The sequence below is a fragment of the Cryptomeria japonica genome, chromosome 5 (genome assembly GCF_030272615.1).
Source record: "Cryptomeria japonica chromosome 5, Sugi_1.0, whole genome shotgun sequence".
NCBI classification, from domain to species: Eukaryota; Viridiplantae; Streptophyta; class Pinopsida; order Cupressales; family Cupressaceae; genus Cryptomeria; species Cryptomeria japonica.
The window spans coordinates 27,504,881-27,523,575 of NC_081409.1; the positions used below are offsets into that span (position 1 = coordinate 27,504,881).

The window sequence follows — 18,695 nt, forward strand, 5'->3', positions numbered from 1 at the left end:
CCTCCTTGAGTGGTCATCTATTGCCTGATGAATACAAAGAAATTAAGTTTTCTTTTAGCATGTGAATTCTCTGTCTGATGAGATTTTTATTATGGTTTTCAAACTTTGTTTTCTCAACTTTTCACCTTCAGCCTGTCATAGATTTGAAATTCTATGAAGAAATCGGACTATAAATGAAAGAATTTGCTCAACACTTAGTAAAATTTGTGAAAATCAGCCTTGGAAACAAAAAATTGATGAAAATAAAAAATTCAGTCCACAACTCAAATTTTGGACTTTAACTTTGAAAATTGATAGAGAATCTGCTTTTATTTATGAAAGAAGATGAAATCCTTCCAGAAGTTGATCCAATTCCTTCACAAAATCAAGGAATTCTCTTGTTGTTGCTCTTCAAATGCCTTCTTTCCTCTTGAAATTAGAGACAAAGCCCTTCCAATTTTAACTTCGAAGAAGTGTAAATGAAATGATATGCCAAGTTGAATTAATATAAGGCTTTAGAAGATTGAACTTCTTTCGCATCTTTTTTTTTCTGTACATTCAATGAACCTAGTCCCTTTCACATATCTTCTTATTTGTTTTTCTCTGCTAAAGATGGCAACTTTATCCTTCTAAAACATTCCAAAGAATCTTCTCTTCTTCCTTGGCAAAATTTCATACTAGCCAATTTTATTTTTTTATCTTTTCCATGTAGGTTGGCATGTTGGCAAAGAATCTTCCCTACATTTTCTCTTCTTGGGCGGACTTGGACATGTTTCAACGAACTTATGCTGTGTCGAGCAGACTTCATGTGTTGCCAAGAAACTTTCCATGTTTGCTTGAGCGGAGTTCACACTTTCCTAGGAAAAATCCATGAGCAAGAGGGCAGACATCATTAGCACTTAAGAAACATTTCATTCCGCTTGGGCGGAGTTTGCTTGTTGCTAAGGAAGATTGAATTCACCTTGGGTGCACTTGGTGTTGGCTAAAGGAATTTCTCCTCACTTTGCCATTGGAAATCTTCTTCACTTTGCCATTGGAAATCCTCTTATTCTTGCTATTGGAAATCCTCTTATTATTGCTTGAACACTTAGTAAATTTTCTTGCTCCTCACCATGGATTCCTAAGCATGTTCATTCTCGAACTTCTGAATCAACTTCTTGTCTGGAGAATTTTCTTGCTTTTCCATTTTGGAGATACAAACTTTTCATTTCAAAAACAAGAACCACATTGTCTTGACCTGAATGACCTAATCCTAGGTCAACTTCCCAAAAAGCTAAAAAAAAACAAAAAGCAAAAAGCAAAAAAGCAAGTGAAAACGCTGCTTCCCTGATTGGTCCCAAAAAACAAAAAATGAAAAAGCAAGAAGCAAAAAAACAGAATTCCACAAAAATAGGAAGTTGTCAGGAATTGATCTCAAGCAATTGTGTTTTTCGTCCTTGGCTTTGCCTTAGCACTTATGTGATGTTAAAATGCCCATTTGATCAATGATTGTTCCAAGTGACCCGAGGTCTTTAGAAAAACTCTTTGAAAACCCCTAACTCTAGACTTGCAAAGATTGGTGACTCAAAACACTACCCTCAAAAGCGAAAACAAGGGGGTCCCCATTTGAAATGGGGTGATGTGTGAAAATGTTACAACAAGTAGATACACAAGGCATTTGAGAAAAGGAACTAATTTTTTTTAATCGATTTTTATTTCATGATAGTGCTACTAATGCTTTGACCTAAAGTACAAATTGAACCACACCTTTCAGTAGTAACAGAATTTTTAGAAGAAAAAATGATCTGGACAAAGACTAGACAGTTACCTTGATACCTCAGTTACCGGTTCTTGCCTAAATTGGCTGGGTCCTGGTCCTGGTCCCTGCCCGGTCCTGGTCCCAGCCTGGTTCGCCCTGGGTCCCACCCGGGTCCTGCCCAGGCGGCTGGGTTCCCTGTGGGTCCTGTCACGCAGGACCCACAGGGAACCCAGCCGCCTGGGCAGGACCCGAGTGGGACCCAGGGCGAACCCAGGAGGACCCGGGTGAACCCAAGAGGACCCGGGTGAACCCAAGGCCGTGGGTTCCCAAAAACAGGGCCCACGGGTTAGAAAGCAATTAAAAACAATTAAAAAACAATTTTTTTAATCTTATTTTTACATCTAAACCCTAATCCGCCCCTCTACGATGCATTTCATGCATCAAAACATGCATTCAACCTATTCTACTTGCATTTATCTGTTATCATTTATGTATCATTGTATGTGAAAGTTACATTGTATGTTTCATATTTGTATGTTTGAACTGTGAACATATATAATTTTGATGTTTGAAGTTTGAACATATATATATATATATTTAAAAAAATTTAAAAATATATATATATGTACGGACGAACCCGTACCCGTGCCCAAATTTTTATTTTTTTTGCCAAATCCGCGAATCCGAACCCGAATCCGAACCTGCAAATAAATTGTCAAAATTGTTGACTGCAATTTCTATAAAAAACAAGTGCTTTTTACAGGGAAAAAATTGTGACCTGCAGCGCTTTGCTATTAATCATTATTTCTCCCAGCTTTTGCTTCTTTGGAACAAACAAAAAAATGCCTATATATTTGATTTCTATGCATCTTTTGTATAAGGTTTAAGTTGTTCCAATATGTTTGTATGCTAACTTGGCCTCCCTTAATGTATGTAATTTAATGACTATGGAGCTCCACAACAACGTTCAAATAGTTTGTTCTTGTCTAAAAAAAGAATTGTTGCAAAGCATTAAACAAATATTTTTGCTAGTAGCCACGAGGGGCATTGAACATTCCAATCTCTGAACAAGGCTATCCAGTAGCAATCTGCAATATCATATAGGCTGGTGATTTGTAAGTATTCTGTGTGGCACACACAAAAGGGTTCATTCATATTGATGAAAAGAAAAGATAGTCATATGATTGTAATAACACACGAGAAAGTATCTCAGAAGTGAACAATTTAATAACAGAGTTGGCAGTGTGATCAAATGAATAGAGATGGTATACTTGAAAGAAAGATTTAATGTCCCCTTTCATTTATTAATCGCATGCAGACCCATAAGCCCATTCCTTTATTTCCAGGGGCTGGAGAAATAATTTTAACAAGGGGGCCATGATTTGAGAAAATATGCACAACATTAAATAAAATAATATTTAACTTTTAGCATCTCTAGATATGAGGCATAGATTTCTATAAAGCAGGGTGGTTATAACACTCTCTATTCAATTATAAAGATAATATGAAAGAGCACTATGAGGGAATTACAAGGTAGGTTTTAAAGAGTATGTAATGATGACCAAAGCGGGGAGCTAATTTTGATGCTGGCTTGCAATATCAGAGTTGGCTATCTAAGAATGAAGACAACTCATGGGAATGTTTGCATTTGGGCCCTCCTTTGTGCTATAAATTAAGGCATTTGGCCATAAGGATAGTCATTTTTTCTCATATTTTACTCTGATAGTGCCCAGCGAATGAATTAAGGACAAAATCCTTGAGTCTAGAAATCAAAGAACCAAAACCCTTTGGTTTCCTATTAGCAGTCTCATCCAGGGATTGTATTTATGCTGATAGTATTCTCTTGTCTTTTAGCACGTTGATTCGTGGATTGGAACAGCAGTTTACAACAAAACATCAAATCGGATTCAGATAATTGTTTGTATCTTATTGCATGTTGCAGGTTATTTGCATGTGCTAACATGCTATTGCTAAAAAGTTGCACACTATTATCCATTTTTGTAATCTAGAATATTTTGTCAGTAAGCTTCAGTGTAGTGAAAGTGGCTAATAATTTATAAAAATGGTGTAGATGGTTATCTCAATGGTATTAGAGCTATTTCAAGTTACCCTAATGAAAATTCAAACGAAACAAAAAAGAATGACAAAGCTAATGGCACAAATTATAAATCTTCAAAGTAACATGCAAAATCCAGATCATACTAAAGCATTTTAGAAAGGGCGAAGTTCAACATTGCATGACCGACTACTAGTTTGTTAAATGAGTCTGCTTCAAAAACCCGACAAGCTCATGTTTATATAGAGGAACGAAAAAATCAAATGTTGAGACAATTACTTAGGGGAGTCAGACACATTTTATGGAGTATCAAGAGAAATCAGAAGATTTCAAGGCTACATTAATTTCTGTCAACTATTTGGACATACTTGAGAGGAAGGTTCAAAGCAGTAGAGCCCATAACCATAATGATGAAAGGAGAGATCTGCAGCAAAAGGTGAATAAATTAAATGCTCTTACTTTTGATAACACCAAGAAATTGTCTGTTCAAACATGGTTGTGGAAGTTGCAAACCAAAGATGCCATTCAATTTGCAATGTTGTGTTTGGAGGGTATTGCCTACAACTAGTGGCACTATGGTTTGGCTGCACGAGTGCACAGCCTTGTGCATGCTTTTGCTTTCAGACAAAGATTGCTGGTCCGCTTTCAATAGAAGGATGGGGATTAGTACATTAAGGAGCTTGCCTGAATCAGACAACAAACCTCGGTGAATTCATATGTTTCTAAATTTCAGCAAGTTGTGGTCATGACACTTGATGAATCAAAACAGAGAATCACTTTTCTCTTTATCAAGAGCTTATTTGAGCCCCTCGAAGGTCTAGGTAAGGCCTTTGCACCTCCATCACTACAAGAGGCCTCTATGAGGGCTTTGACACTTAAGCCATCTGTACTAAGGAGCAAATTTTCATCTCAACCAAAAGCACAGACAACAAAACGACAATTTTCAGAAAAAATAAAATAAAATTAATTTATAGCCTCAAAGAGCTACACCTCAGACCGTTATGGCAAAAAAGATTGATGAGCAATTTCTAAATTTCAAGAAGATGTGGTTGTAGACGTATAAAAATGACCATATTCCTAAATGAATATTTTATGTTCATTTCTCTATTTGATTGAGTAACACTACGTTACTCCATAGCTTGCATCAAGAAGTCCTGTGTGTGTGTGTGGACTAGGATTTAACGATATTTTCACATATTAAGTTTTATTCGCCCACTTTTCCCACATACAGTGGTCATGATACTTGATGAATCAAAAAAAAGAATCACTTTTATCTTTATCAAGGGTTTATTTGAGACCAAACCCTCTAAGGCCTCTGCACCTCCATCACTAGAAGAGGCTACTAGGAGGGCTTTGACACGAGAGCAAATTTTCATCTCAATTAAAGCACCAACAACAAAAAGCTTATTCAGAAAAAAGAATTTAATTCATACCCTCAAAGAGCTACATCTCAGCCCATTGTGGCAAAAAAAACTGATGAGCAAACTAGAAAAGAGCTTAGAAGGAAAAAGTTTGAATGCAAAAAGCATTGGGAGTCTAGGCGTAAATGTCTGGGCAAGGGCCACATCCATTACATTGGAGTAAAAATTTCAAAAACAGCAATATGCAACAAAAGAGTTGTTTCCGGGGCATGAACCTGAGCAAAGTTTGTCAAAAGTTATTCAAACAACACAATTTTATTGATGAAGACCTTGTGGCTAAGAGGAGATTGAAGATGTTGGACTTTCTAGATTCAATATCACTGTCATTGATGGTTTCACTATCCCATGTATCAGGGTAATTCAGCAGCTCAAGTAATCATTTGGTGATTATAATGTGTGTGAAAGATTATCTAATGTGGGACTAGTGGAAGCACACATGGTATATGGTGGTTGCATTCCCTTGGGAAATCTTCTCAAAATTATTAGTCTATGGAGTTGAAGTTTAAATCTTAGGACAAATATGGTACTTAGGGGCATACCTAAAGGTTCACCTCAAGTGGTCACATAAGGAAAGTCCTTTCCATAAGGGACAAGTCTCATGGACAACTAGTTGCTTTGCGATAAAAGACATGCCTGCTAATTTGCCTGTGTAAGCACTACATTTATCACACTGAGATTCAAACTATTTTGGATAAGCATAGCATTGTGTTCAATGATAGGCCAACAGGGCTACCACCATATAGGGAATTCCAAAATATCATAAAATTGGAGCAAGTTCTAAGCTCGTCATCATCATCATCTATTGCGATCCATGAATATCTAAGTTGCCAGTCCCAGTTCAGATTTGGATTTCGAGATTCAAGTTTGCAGGTTCGTTCAAAAAAAATTTTGGGGTGGGTTTGGGTTCGGTTTGGGTTCATCTATATAAAACATATAAAAATAAAAAATAAAAAATATATATGTATATGCAGCAGCAAGTTCATAATACGCCACTATCAACTATGCTAATAGTAAAGTAACATAGCAAAATACACCACCATATATATTAATGTTTTAAATTTAGTCCAAATTACATACCAAAATGCCAAAATACACCACCATATCAATGTTTCAGTTCAAAATAATAATGTTAACATTAACAATCAGCCATCACTGATCAGATATCATCAAAAGTCATCAAACATATCATCATCCTCCTGCTGTGGCAAATTAAAAGCCCAAACAGTACCACTGGCATCAGTTGTAGAAATCTCAGCCTCACTCAGGAGCAGCATCAAGCAAAGCATAGTTGTCCTTCTAGAGGTCCTTCTAGGAAAAGCATCAAGAAGGACCTCAAGGATTGATATCATTACACCTAAATGGAGCAGATGGGAATTACTTTGACCCATCATGGTCTTGGGGTTTCTCTTTTTCCTTTCTTTAACTTATTTGAAGCATTGTTTACATGCTGAAACCCAGGCATCCCATTTTCTCACAATTTTAAGTAGTCTTCAATATGGAGAATTCATCAATATCAATGGGTGCATATAACCCTTGATGATCATCAGTTTTGGTTTTTTCTTTGGCACTTGTTAAGGTTGTAACTACACACTTGATTGTACATATTTCAATTATGAGACTAATTTTATACATACTTGGGCCATTTACAAGACATTTGTGATTGGCTTGAGATTGCAAGGCAATTCCTCTACAGTAAATCACTTTATAAGCATCCCTTCATAAATGAAGAGAATATGCAACCAACTCAAGATGAGTCTAAGACTCTAAAACCAGGAAAATGATCATATGACAAAATTATCCAGTTTCATCAAATGCACTTGGATCAGTTGAAAATCCTATAGAAGTTTTCAGTGGTGGCTCAAAAGATAACGGGTTGAGTGTCCAGAGCTGAAACATCAAGATTCCTGGTTTCATTTTGACAGATCTTTCCGAAAGCTTTTATTGTAGAGCTCAGAAGAATAGAAGGTAATGTTAGTAATCATTTTAGTGATGATCTTCTAAACAGCAATGGCTTAAGCTATCTATTATTTCGTTTACTAAGCATTTTACAAGGTTCCCCCAAGTACATGGAGCAAGGAACAGAAAAATTGGGAGACAAATCTCTGGTATAGCTAGATTTCCCCCACCAAATCTTTAGAAGATGGCACAGGGAATATTAAGAAAATACAGTATATATGTGCATGTGCATATACATACATATATAAATATGTATGTGCACAGGCAAGCACTCACTTACCATAAAGGCATAAATAAAAATTATAGTAAGAGTATGCAATGATAACTAATAAGTCATGTAAAACAGATAAATATTAGATGCATATTCCTTATCGGAACATTTTACAAGTCAAGAGAATGTTTCCTAATTGTTCCTGAATCCCTGTATACTGTAGGGTCATAGAAACCCCAAAGAATGTATTGGTGAGGAATTATGAGTTTTTATCCAACAATCAAGACAAAATAGCATCACAAAAATTGATGGAAGTAGTTCTGATTTGCAGTTTACAAAATTTCCGGCAAAAACACTTAAGGAATTAGATTGAGCATTACTTTCAAAAGAATTGCAATTCAATTATCTCTAACAATACAGACATCATGCTTCCATGTCATGTTTCTCCTTCAAGTTCTCAATGATATCATCATTCTGTTTAACTAATTCTGCTAAATAAAAACTACCTAGAAGTCTACTTTGATTCCATTTTCCTGTATGCTTTACTATTATAGCTTGATCAATCTGAAACTCCAAAAAAACAAATAATTAATTTACTGAAATTACCTGCCAGCAATGACAGTAGGCACAATTTGAACTTCTGCAAGCAACCACCAATTCATGACACATATCATCAGGTATTAAATTACAGAAGAAGAAAATTTCAGAAGTAATTGTAATTTAGTAGATGCCTTACCCATTCTAATCCGTGTATTGATTATAAAAACAAATGGCAGTAAAATTATGACAATCATGCAGAGCCAAAACAATTTGACAATTTTGACCCATTTTTAAACAGGAAGAAATCAATAGACAGACAAAGCCACTTGCCTGCTTGTGTGTGAAGCCGACGAAATCATCTCCTCCTTTACTGTAAATTGAGCTTGTCCTTTGCCCCTGGCACTTCCATAAATAATAGTTTTGTTACCAGGAACGTCTATTGGCGATGAAATTGCCCCTCCATGTCGTTCACCCTGAGCTGGCCCTTTACCCCTGTCAGTTCCATATGTAGTAGTTCCATAACCAGGAGGATCTATGGACAAAGTCAAGTGTGTCTCTTTACTTGATGCAGAGCTGTCTTTCAAAGCCAGGTAAGAGCTCAAATTACAACCAGCTCTAAGAGAAATAGTTCTTTGTGTTTCAAACCTAGAGTCTTACCTGGAAGTGGAATCAATTCCACGTTTTATACCAGATTCCTCTCCATTATTCCTATTCAACACCTCAAGAACATACCTAAATACAAAACAAGTACCAATAATTTAATAGACAACAAATGCTAAAATTCTCAGATTTAAATCTGTTTGAATTTCATGTATTTTAAAAACTATGACAAAATGAAGAAAAGAATTCAGTTCTTACCCAGGTGGTGAGCTAGATGTATAAAAATACTGAAAGAGACTCAAGATGAACAGCAGCAAATACAATGTAGTGTACCTGAATACAAACAAAACTAATAACACACATAAGCATTTACCAGAGTTCTACTTGAAACAAATTAATCAAATCTTCTCAGAAGTTTCTAAATTAATCCCCACACTACATCTCTTACATCTTCTCACAAGATATGTGCTTGACAAACTTTTAAAAATTATTCCAACTGCTCAAGATATATAGGATTATAACCGTTTCCTCTCTAAATTCTCATGTTCTAGACAATGGGCACAAAACAAAATATTGAATAGTTTTAAGGCTGTTAGATGGACCAAAAACAAAGGCAAAAATAGGCTGCCCCTCTGCTTTCATTGAACTATTTAAAATTGTTTGACAAAACCAAGTGCATAATAAAATATAGAAAGTAAACAAAAGAAATTTTCTAAATTTTCATAATTTGAGAATTGTTCATGCATAGAAGCTACTCATTTAAAGCATGACAGAAAAGATGTAAGGACATTGCTTTAATTTAACAACTGTCTTTCTGTATACAGGGAGAGAAGTGTTACCTGTGTAATGCTCAAATTTAATTTTGAGCTATTTAGAAACCACATGAATTATAAGGCACTACCTTTTGGCATCATAAATGTCAGATTAGAGTAAAATTTCAGATTATGTGTGGGATGCATGCCCATTTACGCTCAAAATTATTTGTAATGCACAATTTCTTTTGTTTCAGTTTTGAGGCAAGATTAATTTAATGAATACTGATAGGATTTTGACAAATCCCCTCAATTAGTTTCATCTATCTTTGGTTGTCCTTAATTCTCTACATTGTTCTTGGAGGAGTCTCGTTTGAATTGAATTTATATTCTAAAAGCGAACGCTTCCTTGTTTGAGTTTTTCATTTTTATCTTTCACTCATGGGAATATTTTCCCTAAATGTATCAATATGGCAAATCTTAATGCTTTCTCAAGAATAAAATATTTTGTAAATATATGAGAATTTTCAAACCCAAATAAATTTGTCACCATTTCAAATTTTAATGTACTGCAAGTAGGTGAGGAGAAGAAGAAAATTTGGGATGATAATATACTCTTATTTCTTATATTAGATTTAATTTTTTTTAAATATCAGCAGGGTCCCCTGCTTCAGTAAGGAGGCACCAAATGAGACTTATGCTTTAACGTAAAAATATATGCATTGCCTAGAGGATATAATCTACCCACCTCATTAACAGGTCACCAACCACATTACACAGATTTTTTTAGCATACCAAAAATTTAAAAATCCCATTGTAGCATTATATCAGTCACTAACCCAAACATCAACCACTTAAAGAAGCTTACAATGTTTTGTTCTTTGCAACATTCAAGAGCAGTAACGGTGAACACATACAAAGCAACCAAAAATTTCACTACTTGAAAGACTCAAGAGTAGTATAACAAGGGATCTGAAAAGATGAGCAATATCGAAGCACAGTTCTGTTGCAATCACCGCTGCCGTTATGCCAAAAGCTCGAGCTGTCAATGAACAGGAGAGCGGCCAGAGACAAGGATCCACGGGAGGCAGGAGGAAGCCATGTCGCAAATCCCAAGGAGGTGCTGACTGACTAGCCAACAATCCCCCCCTCAGCACCGACTGGTGTTCCGCGAACTTCTTTTAAAGAGACCACAGGGTGACCTCCTGGGATTCGAACCCGTAACCCAGCGCTCTGATACCAATTGTTGGAATCACCGCTGCCGTTACACCAAAAGCTCGAGCTGTCAGTGAACGGGAGAGTGGCCAGAGACAAGGATCCACGGGAGGCAGGAGGAAGCCATGTCACGAATCCCAAGGAGGTGCTGCCCAACTAGCCAACAAGTTCTATGTGCATCAGCCAAAAACACTGCACGTTAGAAAGTTGGAAGTTAACTCAACAAAGCCGGTGAGACTTATCAATAACAGAAAAAAACCCACATTAAGGACCAGCATATATGATATTCCAATCCTACACTCCTAGTTCCAGTCTCCATCATTTGTCCGCACAGGGATAGACACCTAATTGTCTCCAGCCAAAGTAAGATTTATTTTCTGGAAACAAATGCATCTACAAGGGAATCAGTTTCATTGTCATTGTTTCATGGTTACTTAAGAGCAATTCCCCTCAGAGGAAAAAGACCCTTTGTCAACCAAGCTTCCAAGTCTTTTGGGGAAGTATTTAATCCAAATGGCTTTTCTAAAACTATGGTTGATCTTAACAAATAACCAATCTGTTCAATGGTCAGGGACAGTACAATTTTGTATCTATTTATTCACCAACATTCCATTGATATAGAATAATACATCATGCTAGATCTCTTCAGACTCAGCTTCATTCACTTACCTTGTGGGGCACATTCATCATATGACTCGAGGAATTTCTCTTGCATGGTAAAAGGGCAGCATTCATGACTGATCGTTACTTCTTAATGAAGCTCAAATAATGAACGGAAGATGAAGTGTTCATTTGTGAGAGCAATTCTTTATCTTCCATGATAGTTCCTTTGCTTTTTGTATCCAAACATATACGTACAGGCATAGATTGAGTTAGATAGAGAAGATAGTCGTTGATTTCATTCAAGAAAATGCTATCTACGTAACATTTAGATTAATGATATTCTGTTATTATAGTGCTATATACATCTGTGGATTTATGGATGAATGTTATAACTTATTTCTGTTTTTGACTTCTTGTTTACAGTTGATTTAGCATATAACACTTCTAAATCCTAGCAATTTCAAGTATTGTACACTGGATCTCTCCTGGGATTGGATCAGAATTGCATACGTCTAACATCACATTAAAATTTTACTGTCAGCCACTACTTGGCAGACCTTACAGGTCAGAGAAAAACAGCTTCACTGAGTAAGAACTCACTAAAAAAAGAAAAATAATATAAAACGAAAACGTTTTTAGGTTTAAAGAAATAAGATCACTGGAGGATCTATTACTATCTTCCACAAAGTTTCCTGACGGGGGACAAGGGGGCAGGTTTCAAGGATGGAGGGACCAAGAGCCTAAGTTTGGGGATGGTCTGAGGGCGGCAAGGTGACAACACAATACATATGGCACTTGAAAAATTAATTATAAAAAGATGTATAAGGAATAAGTATAAGAATTACAAATGAACATTAAAAACATTGCAATGCTTGCATTGAACATTAACAATGGTGGGTGAAGGTTTGGGATTTGAACCCCAACGAGGCCAAGATGTAGAGCTCCCAATGGGGTCAATGGGACAACACCCCTTGCGAGGGTTTGGGAGCAAAGCCCCCAGCAAAATTTGTCCATAAAATGAAATGATTTGTTTAAAAGAATTGTCACAGTAAAGGGGAGTAGGACATACTTGAGACATCTGCATGTCTAAAAGCATCCTCTGAAGCCAAACTGCCTCACACGTTGCCTTGTTCCTCGATATTCTGCTTTTGTCAAGGAAAGAGCCACTGCTTGTTGCTTCTTGCTAGTCCATGCGACTGCGCCAGATCCCAAATTGAAAACATACCCAGATGTTGATTTTTTGTCATCAACGAAACTTGCCCAATCTAAGTCTGTGTAACCAATAAGTCTAGGATCGTGACTTCTGTTGTACAAAAGACCAAAATCAAAAGTGCCTTTCACATAACGCAACACACACTTCGCTTCTACCCAATGATCAGCCTTGGGGGCTGTCATGAAGCGTGAAATGTAGCTCACTGCAAAACTGAGATCAGGCCTAGTAGCAGTAAGGTAGACGAGACTGCCCATCAATTGCCTGAATGTTGATTCATTCACCACAAGTGAATCTGATTTGGCTGTCAGCTTCAACCCTTTCTCCATAGGTGTGGATGCAGCTTTGTAGTCTTGCATCCAAAACTTGTCTAACAGACTGTGGGCATACTTAGACTGAGAGATGAGGATACTAATATGTTGCCCCACATTTGAAATACCCAAAATTTGAACTTCAAATTGCTCCCAATGTTGTATGAAGGCTCAATTATGTGTCTCTGCAAAATGAGTGAGCATGTGATCCAAGGTTGTCATTCTTAACCTACATTGTTGTCAATCATAAATATGTCAGTCAAAATGTGAAAAATGGATGAGTTTTGAAAATTACAGCGAATTAAGGGAAATCGCTTTGTGAATATGTCCTAAGCATCATTTTGTGCCATATGACCAATTTTTGCCTGAACCCAGTTCACAGTTTGCTATATTTTAAATTTTCAAATTTTGATGTCCCTCGAACAATTAAAATCCCTCACCCTAGGTTTCGTCATGAGGACTAAATGATGGTATATGCTCATTTTGCTACCTTGAAGGCATGTTTCAAATTCAGAGCCGAACTCCTTACCAATTGGAAGTTGTGGTCATTTTTCCTAAACCAAGGCATTAAAGTCTAATGGGAAATATTTGAATTATTCTTTTGAAAATAATTCAAATGTTTTAAATTGTTTCAATATATTTCCCATTTTGCTCTTTTAGAGAGGAAGAGCAATCAAAAGTCTTTATGTAGAATCTGATGACGTAGTTGCAAATGATCCTTTGCTCAATGCCCTTTGTTGCTCAAAAATTTCATATTTCTAACCTCAAAGGTTAAAAATGCTCAAAAAGTGAGCAATCCTAACATGTTGCTTTGAAAAGTCAAAATTCTAACCTCAAAGGTTAAAAATGCTCAAAAAGTGAGCAATCCTAACCTGTTGCTTTGAAAATTCAAAATCCTAACCTAATATGCTTAGTTGCTCAAAAATCCTAACTTTCTACCCTCTATTCGAGCATTTGAAAGAAAGTTCTAAGTTATGTCCATCCATTGAGCAGAAGTAATACAGGGCTTTATCGGATGGGTTGGTGTTGTGCTGGTAGATAAGCTTGTAAAATGGAGAATCAAACATGAAATTTATAGCAAGGAATGCTCTGGTACACTTGCATGCAAACTATGTGAAGTGCCTTAAGGATTATTTGTTTCAAGAAATGGAAAGCAATGACTGCTGCATAGAAGACTAATTGACAGACCGTTATAAATTTTCAAGCAAATGCAAGTGTCGTGGTCATTGATATGTTATCTGTAAGCAAAGAAGATGTGGCAACCAATTGACAAAATGCCTTGATGAGATGCTATCACATGGTTTGCAAGGATTACAAGTTAATGCCAAATGGATATGATGAAAAAGCCTCAAGAAATCTTGAACGAATTGATTCAAACACCGACATCCATCAAAGCAAAATGAAGAAGAATTTGTGTCAGAAATTACAATTAGAAAAGCGCGAACATGTATGCGAATGCAGACACGTGGACCGAAATTGTTTGACATAATGGCTCAAAAAGACGTCACCTTATGGAAAGCATGATTGCAGATATGCATTGCATGGATTCGTTGAAATGTCTTTAGAAACTTCCAAGCAAATACGAGAGCATAGACAACGCGCGCGAACTATTTGACAGAAAGCTTCAAGGAAATGTGGTAGCATAGACACAACACGATAATTGTTCTATGAAATGCCTTGGATAGATACCACTTCATACAAAGCCATGATTGCAAGAGGTCAAATTGCACAAAATAGATTTGTTATAAATGAATGGGAGACATGAAGCTTAGACAAGGTCCGCAGCTTGTTTTGATACAATGCTTCAAAGGGATGTCATCAAATGGAATGTTTGGAGAGCTGTCCTCGAATGGAATGTGGATTGAAAGACATGAACTCTTTCATGAAATGCAGTTGGCAGCGAAAAAACCAGATTCACTACCTTTTTCAACATCCTCACAACCTGCGAAATGTAGAAGCATATACAAGGATGTGGATTGTTTAACAATGTTGTGTCATGAAATGAGATGATTGTAGAATGTGTGTGCCTACAAAATTGATTTTGCAAGGAAGCTTTCAAAGTTCTTAAATTAATGTAGCACTCTCTGAATGCATACTAACATTAAATGGAACATTAAGCGGGCATGTTGAGTGAGATTGAAATGGTAAGGACATAAAGATTGAATCGGCAACAATTCCTAACTTCATAACTACTCCAAACTCCGAACAAAGGCTAGAGGTCACATTCGAAATGCTAACAATGAAAGGTTATCGAGTGTTTTCAATAGGTTAATGACAATAGAAAATCATAAGTTAGCATCTTATAAGAATTGTGAAAAGAAGTTAAAGTGCCGACAAGGAGAGTAAATGTTCATGAAGAAAGATGATGCAGTGATGAATTGAAATTCACTATTCAGGAATGCGAGTGTGGGGAAATTCATGGATATATTATGTGATTAGCAATTCATTCATTTGATGACTGACTCTCACTTTGTTCCTATAAATATATCATTATGTGTGTATTGTGGATTTCGTACCTATGGTGATCAAGTGCACTTACATGCTTGACGGACCTGTAACATCCTTATTTGTTAATGTATAATTTATGTGCCAATGGTCAACATACCAACCTATCGACATGTTGCAAGGCTTAAGCATTTTCATCTGTATGCAAGACTCTGAGATTATCTATTCATTTCAACAAAAAGACTTTGAATTCTACATTCTCAACTACCTAGATGGTGAGATGGTTACAAGCATCAAAAGATGAAGTGGAGGAAGATGGAGAAATACATCAGCATAATGCCAATGAGTTGAAAGCCACAAGTTTCAAGTCATCTTTTTGTAAAAGTGACTTATGTCGCCAATTGTAACTAAATTTAGCTTTTTGGCTTACTTTTGTAAAAGTTAGGTAAATCCTAAATTGTCTTCAAAAAGGTAGTTATTCTAAGTGTTGACTTAGGTAGTTTTCCTAAGTTGGTTATCCTAAGTAGTTAGGCTAGGTGGTTATGAAGTAGTTATTCTCTCAAGCCTATAAATAAAAGGCTATTTCATTCATAAAGGGGGAGGAACTCTTACAGAGGGAAAACTCTGGAGAATTTTGTAGAGAAACTTTTTGAGAACTTTTGGTTTTCACATTTTGTACACAAAAGCTTTTGGACTTGTATACTTTCAAAAGAATAATGAAGAATGCATTGAGTTCGTATTAATCTAATGTATTCATGATTTATTATTACTAATTTCTCGTATGTTAAATTAGCAATCCCTTTGTGTATCGATGGAATCTATTGGTTTTCAGTTTAACAATCTATGTAACTGACTTGATGAAACATGTCATTTCTTGGTATCTTGACTTGGTTGTGCTAGTATAGCCTATCTCTTCGTATGTTGAGAGTTGTTGTACTTCTTTCATCATCATTGCATATTTTAAACCCATCTTATGCTTAAACCCCCTTGTAATGGTTATCTATTGTGGAATCTCAATGTGTATTCATGTGTCTACCATTGGGGTTTTTGTTATCTACTTTCTTTAGTTTTGTGTTTTCCTTCCTTTTTGTACTTTCAGGTCAAAAGTACACAAAATACTAAATACCTCCATCATGTGAGGGAGCTGCCCCTATCAAACGCAGAGGAAGATTGTGGCCTCACCACAATCTCTCCAACTGTTGGAACGGTTGTCACTGCTCTTTGGGTAAAAAAAGTCAAATTTGGAGAATCAATCGCAATGACAAATTTGTTTACCAGCATACTTTCAGTCTGCCAAACTTCAACACCTAAGCAATAGTGTAGAAATCCCAAGTTTGCCATGTCAAAGGATTGGCACGAACTTTGTTTGATCTGATTCATCAAAAGTGTCAAACTACCAATGATAATGAGGTCATCAACATAGACAACAAGAATAAGAATATCATCACTAGTGTTTTTGACATACAAATTAGAATCAGATGGACTCCTCTAAAAGCCATTATCTGTGAGGTACTTGTCAATTTTGATGTACCAAGCTCGAGGATCCTGCTTCAAGCCATAGAGTGCTTTCACTGGTCTGCACACCCAATGTTCTTTCCCAGCAACCTTGAACCCTAGAGGTTGCGTCATGTAGACCTCTTCCTACAACTCACCGTTGAGGAATGCACTCTTAACATCCATCTAATGGACTTTCCAACCAAATTGAGCTTCTAAGGCAAGGACAAGCCGAATGGTAATCATCTTGGCTGTAGGAGCAAAAGTCTTCTCATAATCAATGTCGTCCTTCTATGAGAAACCCCTAGCAATGAGACGAGCTTTGTACTTGTCAAGGGTTCTGTCAACTTTGTACTTAACTTTATACACCCATTTGCAACTAATGGGTTTCTTCCCTGGAGAAGGATTAGAAAGGACCCAAGTGTTATTCTTCAAATAACTCTAGTGTTCAGCTTCCATAGCCTTTTCCCACTCAGGAATTCCTTTAGCTTCAGAATATGTCTAGGGCTCAAAAAAATTATGAATGTTGGCCACGAGAGCAAAGTTGACTATATTTTGCTGGTTGCTCTTATTTCTGGAAGATCTACCCTCGATGAGCTCATCAGGTCGAAGATCACTTAAGGTCTTAGCCCACCATTTACGCCGAAGAGTAGAAGAGCCAACATCAGATGCAGGAGGAATAACTGGAACAGAATCTGGAACAGGTGAAAGATTAGCATCATCCGGAGAAAATTTGGGTAGTGCATCATCAAATTCAAAGTCTACATCATCCCTCCCATCAGGTGAACCAAATGGAAGGCAAACGCCCAAATCAGTAGCTTTCAAAGGCTGATCCTCAGAATTTTGCTCATAAGATGAAGTTGAAAAGGTTCTCGTGACCGCTTCCTAGTTACGCTCATCAAACATAACCTGATCTTGTCTACCTGTAGTAGAGCGAGTCTCTTTACCTAAAACGAGATCATCAAGGCGGCAATATTCAAAGATGCTCACCATCCGCTGCTTCCATGTGTTGTAATTTTTGTCGTCGAATCGCTGACTAGCCTCCAACATGATGTTGATCAATGACGCCATCGTGCATGCTTTTCGAGGCACAGAAAATGAAAAATTCTAAAGAGGCGAAAAACAAATTACAGAATCTGAGGCATGGATCCCAATGCAGAAACAGAGGCAAGTTCAGGTACAAACTTCAAAAAGTGCGAAGTACAACTGGCATGAATCTCAAGGTACGAATGTCTACAGACCCAGAAAATTCTTATGAAGACCCAGAAAAACTTCGTAAAAAACCCACAAAGAATCTATAGGTTAAAGTTTATTCCGACTAAAAAATCAGAGGACTTTATAAAAACCCTAGTCGGATCTGGTAGAATTTTTTTATTTACCACAAAAAACAAGGATTAAAACCCTAGCCGTCGCCAAAAAAGAATCTGTGCAGACAGAGATTTGAAATCGCAAGTCGGATGTCGCGAATTTCGCAAGCCAAAAGAACAAGAAAAAATCTCGTCTTCAAAGTCGTCAAGAACAAAGTCGAGTAAAGGCTAAAAAAATACCAACACGCAAAAGAAAATTGTTGGAAATCACGAAAACCAAAACTCAAATGTAGACAAAAGATCCGTCACACACAGTCATTCGCAGTTTTAAATTGCATCGAAAGGAAAACACACAAGCACAAACCGAGAAGAAACGTAAAAGCGAAATAAATCATGTCACAATCCTCAGATTTTGCGAGCAGAAGAAGGGTTGCTTGCACGAGTAAAAAAGAATCCCGTCACCATAAAAAACAGACGTGAAAAGAAAAAAACTCCATGTTACATAGGCGAGCAGAGTTCTATCAGACAACACATTCAGAAATTCACCAAAAGAAATTTTCCCAAAGAAATTTGCTTTCCAGAAAAAAATTATTTTAAAATTAAAAAAAAAACAATTTTTTTTATTATCTAGCTCTGATACCATGTTCATTAAATGCAACGATTTTCTAAAAGAATTGAGATGTACATATAGCATTCATGAAGACGATGTTTCTATTACAAAACAATCGTAAATTGAAGAAAAATAGAAACTACCTAATATGTACAATAAATTACATAATTGACCATTAATAACAAATAATTAAGATATTATGCTAATAAAATTGAGGGGCAAAACCCCTCATAGAGTTTGGGGGCAA

At 36.6% G+C, this 18,695-nt stretch overlaps 1 protein-coding gene across 3 annotated transcripts in view; it reads right to left on the minus strand.

Annotated features, from left to right (window-relative positions):
- The window catches only part of LOC131033669 (protein S-acyltransferase 10), a 79,785-nt gene that overhangs the window by 44,170 nt on the left and 16,920 nt on the right, over positions 1-18,695 (minus strand). For all 3 annotated transcript variants that reach the window (XM_057964936.2, XM_057964937.2, XM_057964935.2), the window contains 4 exons: positions 8,760-8,834; positions 8,559-8,633; positions 8,232-8,474; positions 7,968-8,001 (listed from right to left, as the gene is read on the minus strand). In XM_057964936.2, coding sequence (XP_057820919.1) covers positions 7,968-8,001; positions 8,232-8,474; positions 8,559-8,633; positions 8,760-8,834 — 427 coding nt within the window. The remainder of the gene's footprint in view (positions 1-7,967; positions 8,002-8,231; positions 8,475-8,558; positions 8,634-8,759; positions 8,835-18,695) is intronic.